We start from the raw sequence: 6,938 nt of genomic DNA, 5'->3' as shown, positions 1-6,938 counted from the left end.
GGGGGCGGGGCGGTGGAGCCGGGGACCTTTCCGGGAAGGAGCCTGACTCCAGGCTTCAAAAGGCGCAGGACAGCAGAGGGCGGGCCTCCCTGACCCGCCGGGCGCCTCTCACCGGGTGCTGGCAGCTGGCTTTGCCGGCCTTCATGTGAGCCCGTAAACTGGGCTCAGTTTTGCTAGCGGGGCCCCCCCGACTCCCGCCCTGACTGGCTTTGTTTTTCCCAGAGTTGCAGAAGGATCTGAACAGCAAGCTGTTTGGGCAGCATCTTGCAAAGAAGGTCATCTTAAATGCTGTGTCTGGTTTCATGAGCAACGCGAAGCCCAAGAAACCGCTCACCCTCTCCCTGCACGGCTGGACGGGCACCGGCAAAAATTTCGCCAGCAAGATCATCGCGGAGTACATTTACGAGGGGGGCCTGAACAGTGACTATGTCCACCTCTTTGTGGCCACACTGCACTTTCCGCACGCCTCCAACGTCACCTTATATAAGGCAAGGGCAGAAATTTGAAATCCTTCCTGGACGGCACTGGGTTTGGGGTTTCTTGGTTGCGGAATGGGATCTGGGGGTTCCATGTTGAAATGAGTGAGCCCTGAAAACGGCTTCGTGGGTCGGTTCTTTGGAAGGTGTGGAAGTTACAGAGCGTTTGAGATGCTCGGAGCAAAGACACTATCACAGCTTTGCGGTGGTTTCTGAAAACTGGCCCAGTGTGATGCTCAGTTTAGTCAGTGGGGTGATAGCATTTTCGAGATGGACAGGATCAAATCCAACGGAAAACTCATCAAATCTAACTCATTTTGTAAAAGAGGAAACGTTTATAGAGAGGCCTTAAGTTCGTTCAACTGACGAGTTGCAGACAGCGTTGACAATTTAACTTGCTGACAGCCTGGCTTGGCGGCGGACACACCTGGATCTGAGTCCTAACTCCCCCTCCTTCCAGCTGTGTAGTCTTGGGAAAGTTGCCTGACGTGTCTGAGACTCAGGTTCTTCATCTGTGAAATGGTGCTTGTGAGAATTCATTGAGCTCTGTTGGTCAAGCGTGTGACATGTGACCTGCACATGAGCGTTCAAATCAATGTTAACTCTCATCTTTGTAAGTCTGTGTCACAAATCTGCAAGGTGAGCAGAACGGTCAGGTATTTGGCCCTCACCTGAGTGAATACGTTTTCCCTTCTGCTTGGGTGAGCATGAGGGTCATCAGCGGTCCAGGGGTGCCCAGGATGCGGGACTTTCGGGGCTACAGCTGGCAAACTGCCAGGCAAATAGGGAGGGCCTGGTCATCCTAGGTAGCATTCACTCTTCCCTACTTAATGGCTGTATGACTTTGGGCGAGTTACTTAACCTCTCTGTGCCTCAGTTTCCTCATCTGTAAAAGAGGGAACACAATAGTAACGACTCAGATAAGTTTGGGGAGATCACAGTAAAATGTTATGTGAACTGTGCTTAGAACAGTGCCTAACCTGTGTGAGTGCTCAGTCCGAGTCCTCTGTTATCGCCTGTAAGTCGGGCACAGGGTGGGAAAACCTTGGCTGTTGGAGCCTAACAGGTCTGAGCAAATCCTTGTTAGAACAGTGACTTGCTCTGTGGCCTCAGGCAAGTCCCTTCAGCTTCCTAAGGTTCCTTCTCTGTGAACAGGCCGGTCCATCCCCGCACAGCAGAATTACTGCTTAGGTTAGATCCATGTATGTGGACGTTGTAACCATCACCGTCATCATAGTAGCCAAGCAAAACTGCAAATCATAAGTCAAGAGCTACACTGACTTCCGCAGTCTTCCTCAGAAGACAAACACCTGCCCCCCCCCCCCACCCCCTCCTCACTGTGTGTTGGAGGGCAGGTGTAGGAACACATCATATAGAACCATAGCTCAAATTTCTGATGGAAAAGAATCTTATCTCCTTACCTTCATTGCTTAGTATTATAAGTGCCTAAATATCTTCTTATGAGAATGTTTCTGTTTAGGCAGATTCATTTCAGAAACCTACAGGCAGGGGGCCAGCCTGGTGGCGCAGCACTTAAGTTCGCACATTCCGCTTCCGCAGCCCAGGGTTTGCCAGTTCAGATCCCAGGTGCGGACCTATGCACCGCTTGTGAAGCCGTGCTGTGGCAGGCGGCCCACACATAAAGTAGAGGAAGATGGGCATGGATGTTAGCTCAGGGCCAGTCTTCCTCAGCAAAAAGAGGAGGATTGGCAGCAGATGTTAGCTCAGGGCCAGTCTTTGTCAAAAAAAAAAAAAAGAAACCTACAGGCATTGTTCCAGAAACTCAAGAGTGTTACCCTTGCCACACTCATCCCCAAACGTGTGTGCTCTCTCAAGTTGAGTTGCCTCGCTAAGTGAGCTGCACTCCTGACTGTCTCCATGTGCGGGTTAGAGCGCTTCCCCAGGCCACTCTGAGGACTGGATGAGAGCAGAGATCATTTGGTCTCTGCCTTCTCCCAAGAAGGCTGCCATAAATGAGAGATATATTAACGCCACCATCATCAGTGTGATGTCTCACAGTACAAGAATTATAATCAAAGCATGGGGCTTTGGAACCAGGCAGGGTGGGGTTCAGATCTCAGCTCTGCCACGTACTAATTTTGTAATCTTGGTCAAGTTAAGGTCCCTGTGCCTTGGTTTCCTCATCTGTAAAATGGGTATGATCATGCCCACGCCCTGGGGTTGTGCGTGCAGAGTTCTTAGCCCAGAGCAGCACACAGTGAGCGCTCTGTGAACGCAGCCTTTGTAGAGCAGCCGCTGTGTTGACGATGCTCACGCTGGTTGTGTCAGTTGCACTTGCTGAGAACTTTGTGTTGGCTTTTCTCCCGTGTAATTCAGGATCAGTTACAGTTGTGGATTCGCGGCAACGTGAGTGCCTGTGCAAGGTCCATCTTCATATTCGATGAAATGGATAAGATGCATGCGGGCCTCATCGATGCCATCAAGCCTTTCCTAGACTATTATGACCACGTGGATGGGGTCTCCTATCAGAAAGCCATCTTCATATTTCTCAGGTAAGGTCGGCACTGGGACCTGATCCGAGAGCCATGAGCCCAAGCCTGTGGGCTTCAGGAAGAACCCCGTCCTTATCCACTGGAATTATTTTGCAGCAATGCTGGAGCAGAAAGGATCACAGACGTGGCCTTAGATTTCTGGAGAAGTGGAAAGCAGAGGGAAGAAATCAAGCTCAAAGACATGGAGCACGCCTTGTCTGTGTCGGCCTTCAATAACAGGAAGAGTAAGTGGGGCCACTAACCCCTCTTGTTTGTGATCCCGAGTCCCTGAGTTTTAAACCGGCATCGCCACCACCTGGGAACTGGATAGCAATGCAAATTCTCAGTCCCTTCCTTAGACCCGAGTCAGAATTCCGAAGACAATCTGTGCTAACAAACCTCAGGGGACTTACGCAAAGTGCTGTTTTAAAGAAAGAGGGAAATTGTGTTTTTTGTGGGTTTTTTTAAATTGAAAAAAAACTTTTTTTTGAGGACAATAAGCCCTGAGCTAACATCTGCCGCCAATCCTCCTCTTTTTGCTGAGGAAGACTGGCCCTGAGCTAACATCCGTGCCCATCTTCCTCTACTTTATATGTGGGACGCCTCCCACAGCGTGGCATGCCAAGTGGTGCCATGTCCGCACCCGGGACCCGAACTGTTGAACCCCAGGCTGCCGAAGCAGAACGTGCGCACTTAACCGCTGCGCCACCGGGCCAGCCCCAGGGAAATTGTTGATCATGAAGATCTTGAAAGTTAGTTCTCTGTGTTTTCTTTGGCTAAATCATTGTCCTTTGTAGAAGAAAAGCAGCTGGTTGAGCAAGGCAGGCTGGTGTGCCTCTGAAGGAGGAGATGGCCCGTTGGGTCCCTTTCTCTCTGGGCACTGCCCTAGAACTCTGAGGTTCTGTGCCCGAGAATAACAGCCGGACAGTAGTTGGGCCCTGGTTCTGTACTGGGCACTCTGTGAAGCACTCTTTTATATTATATTATATTTCCTTTGATCTTCACTAAAACCTCATGGGGTAGAAACTATTATTGTCTCCATTCTGCAGATGAGGAAACTGGGCTCAGAAAGAGATAGCAGCTTGCCTAAGGCCACACAGCCTGTTACATGTCTCTGATTCCAGAGCCCGAGCTTTTAACTACCGAGCTCACTGCTTTTCCAGTGAACTCACACACGCACCTTTGACCTTGATCCCTTAGAGGTGGAAAGCCGCCAGGATGGAGGCTGACTCACTGGGTGACACCCGGGAGCCATGCGGGTTGACTGTGACCCAAGGCTTTGCTCAGGTTCATTCTTGAGATTACAAAACAAAGGGTCTCCTTTGAAACAGACCTGCCAGGAAATTCATCCTACTGCAGCTACGTGCGCACTATGAGGTATTTCAGGTCAGTTTGTGCAACTGGGGTATTACTGATGAAAGACAAAATGTTTTGTGCTGTGTTGAGTAGTTCCTGGGCCAAAATGCAGGGCCTCGTGCCGCGGGGCCTGGAGCCGAATGCCTCCGCCGAGGCTGCTTGCCTGGGACCCGCAACCCAGGGCCTTACAAGGGGCTTCCGGGGTGTTGCCTCAAAGTCGGGCAGACCTGGCTCGGCCGCCTCCTGACTGGCCGCAGGCAGATGGCTGAACTCTCCCCTCATTCTCTTAACAAACACCTTGTGAGCACCCACCAGGTGTCGGGCACTGGTCCAAGAACTGGCGACAGCAGTGAAGAGGAGCAGGAGTCCTTCCTCCTGGAGTTCACATCCTAACGATGATAAATAAGCAAGGACGGGTATCCTGTGCTGCTGTGTATCTGTATCTGTGGAGAGAGAGAGCTCCCTCCCCAACAGGGAAAAAGTAAAGTAAGGGTTTGGGGGGTGTGAGGACAAGAGAGTCAGGGAAAACTCACTGTGAAGGTGAGCCCTGGGCTGACCTGAGAGCGAGGGAGCAAGCCGTGTGAGCCCTGGAGGGAACAGCACGTGCAAGAGCCCTGAGGTAGCAGTGTGCCTGAGGTCACTGGGGCTGGTCTGGGATGGACAAAGAACAGGAAGTTAGTTAAGAAGCAAGATTTGGGGTGGGGCCAAGGTAAGGCCTCTGGTTTGACTCTAGGTGGAAACGGGAGCCCCTGGGGGGTCTTGAGCTGACAGTGACAGCATGGGACTTCGTGTTAACAGGACTGTGCTGGCTGCTGGGTAGAGAATAGCCTGAAGGCGGCGGGGTGGGGAGACTCAGGAGAAGTGTGACGACCCAGGGAGAGATGCCGGCGGCCTGGACGGGCGTGGGAGTGCTAGGGTGGTGTGACGTGGTCAGATCAGGATGTATTTTGAAGGTAGAAACAATAAGATTTTCTAAAAGAATATGTGTGGGAATGAGGGAGAAAGACAAGTCAAGGATCTGGCTTGAGCCACGGGAAGGGTGGCCCAGCCCTTTAGGGGACCAAGTGCAGGAGAGCAGGTTTGTGGGGAAGGGTGGGAGATAAAGACGAGTGTGTCCCGTGAGCAGTGACACGTGTTCGGTGAACGATGACACGTTGGAGACGTCCTAGCAGAGATGTGGAGCAGAGGGGCCTTCAGGCTGAGGACACGAACTGGGGAGTGGTCCCTAGCTGGTTTTTAAAGCCACAGACTGTCTGAGGTCACTTGTTACACCTGAACACTCTTCCTGGGTCTTTGTGCGGTCAGGTCCTTGTCATTTAGGCTCTGCCCGGAGGTCACCTACTCAGCTGGCTCTGCCTGAGCACCCTGGCTCGTTACCTTCTGTTGTCCTAGCCTCATCACTCCATCTCAGTGTTCGTAGCCGGAGCGCTCCCTGAAATTGTCTGTTCACTGGCTTGTGGGGTGGCTCCTCAGGTGTCAGCCCCATGAGGGCAGGGTCCGTGTGTGCCTGGCTCCGTGCTCTGTCCTCAGGGCCCACACAGGAGGCCTGCAGGGAAGAGCCGACCCACTTGTTGCTGCTCAGTGGTTTGACTGTTGTTTCCCACGGCCCCAGCCTCTGCCCCATCCAGACGAGCAGACATGTACTGAGCACTAGGTGTGTGCCAACACTGTCAGGAAAGAAAAGCATAAACCCCAGTTGTGATATTGGGATTTGTAAGGAGAAATACATACTTGTTCTTCATCCCTGTTTCTGGCACAGAGCTCCTAAAACCCTTGGAATTTTCTAAGTGATAAGAGTGGTAAAGGTGTGTGGTGTTCACAACAAAGCCCTTTCCACCACAGCTGAGTTCATGTTAATGAGGCGACTTTGGAAAGCACCTAAGGATGGGTGCTGGTTGCCAGGGGAACCCACCCTGTGATTGGAGGGTTGGAACCTTCAGTCCCACCGCCTGACCTCTGGGGATGGGCTGGGGGCTGGAGGTTGAATCCATCGCCAGTGGCCAATGACTTGATCACCTGTGCCCATGTGATGGATCCTCCATAAATCCCAGAGGCATGGGGTCGGAGAGCTTCCAGGTGGTGAACGTGGAGATGCGGGGAGAGTGGAGCTCGGAGCGTGGAACCTCTGCGCCCTTCCCACGGTCCTTGCCCCCACGCATCTCTTCCATCTGGCCTCCTGAGCTCTGTCCTCTATAGTAAACTGATAGTCCAGTAAGTGAAATGCTTTTCTGAGTTCTGTGAGCTGCTCTAGCAAATTAACCAAACCCAAGGAGGGGGTCGTTGGAACCCCCCAGTCAGAAGCACAGATGACAACCTGGACTTGAGATTGGTGGCCGATGTGGAGGGCAGTCCTGTGGGACTGAGCCCTCAACCTGTGGGATCTGACAATGCCTCCAGGTAGATAGTGTCAGAATTGAGTAGAATTGTAGGATGCCCAGGTAGTGTCAGAGAATTGCATGGTGGTGTGAATAAAACACACACATCGGAATCAGTGTCAGTGTCAGACCAGGATTAAGCACACGAATTATGCAGCAAAGTGCAGGGGAGCAGGTTTGCATGGAGAAATGCTGGGTGTGATCCGGCAGGTGCTGTGTCCTCTTAGAGGAGGGAGCGG

The 6,938-nt window shown here is 52.2% G+C and overlaps 1 protein-coding gene across 2 annotated transcripts in view; it reads left to right on the top strand.

The window, feature by feature from the left end:
- Window positions 1–6,938, top strand: part of TOR1A (torsin family 1 member A) — an 8,959-nt gene that overhangs the window by 614 nt on the left and 1,407 nt on the right. For both annotated transcript variants that reach the window (XM_046655584.1, XM_046655581.1), the window contains exons 2-4: window positions 223–488; window positions 2,814–2,989; window positions 3,086–3,213. In XM_046655584.1, the coding sequence (XP_046511540.1) occupies window positions 223–488; window positions 2,814–2,989; window positions 3,086–3,213 (570 nt within the window). The remainder of the gene's footprint in view (window positions 1–222; window positions 489–2,813; window positions 2,990–3,085; window positions 3,214–6,938) is intronic.

Source organism: Equus quagga, chromosome 1 (assembly GCF_021613505.1).
Source record: "Equus quagga isolate Etosha38 chromosome 1, UCLA_HA_Equagga_1.0, whole genome shotgun sequence".
NCBI lineage: Eukaryota > Metazoa > Chordata > Mammalia > Perissodactyla > Equidae > Equus > Equus quagga.
The sequence above is the reverse complement of the archived record's forward strand: the minus strand, read 5'-3'. Positions and strand labels throughout refer to the sequence as shown.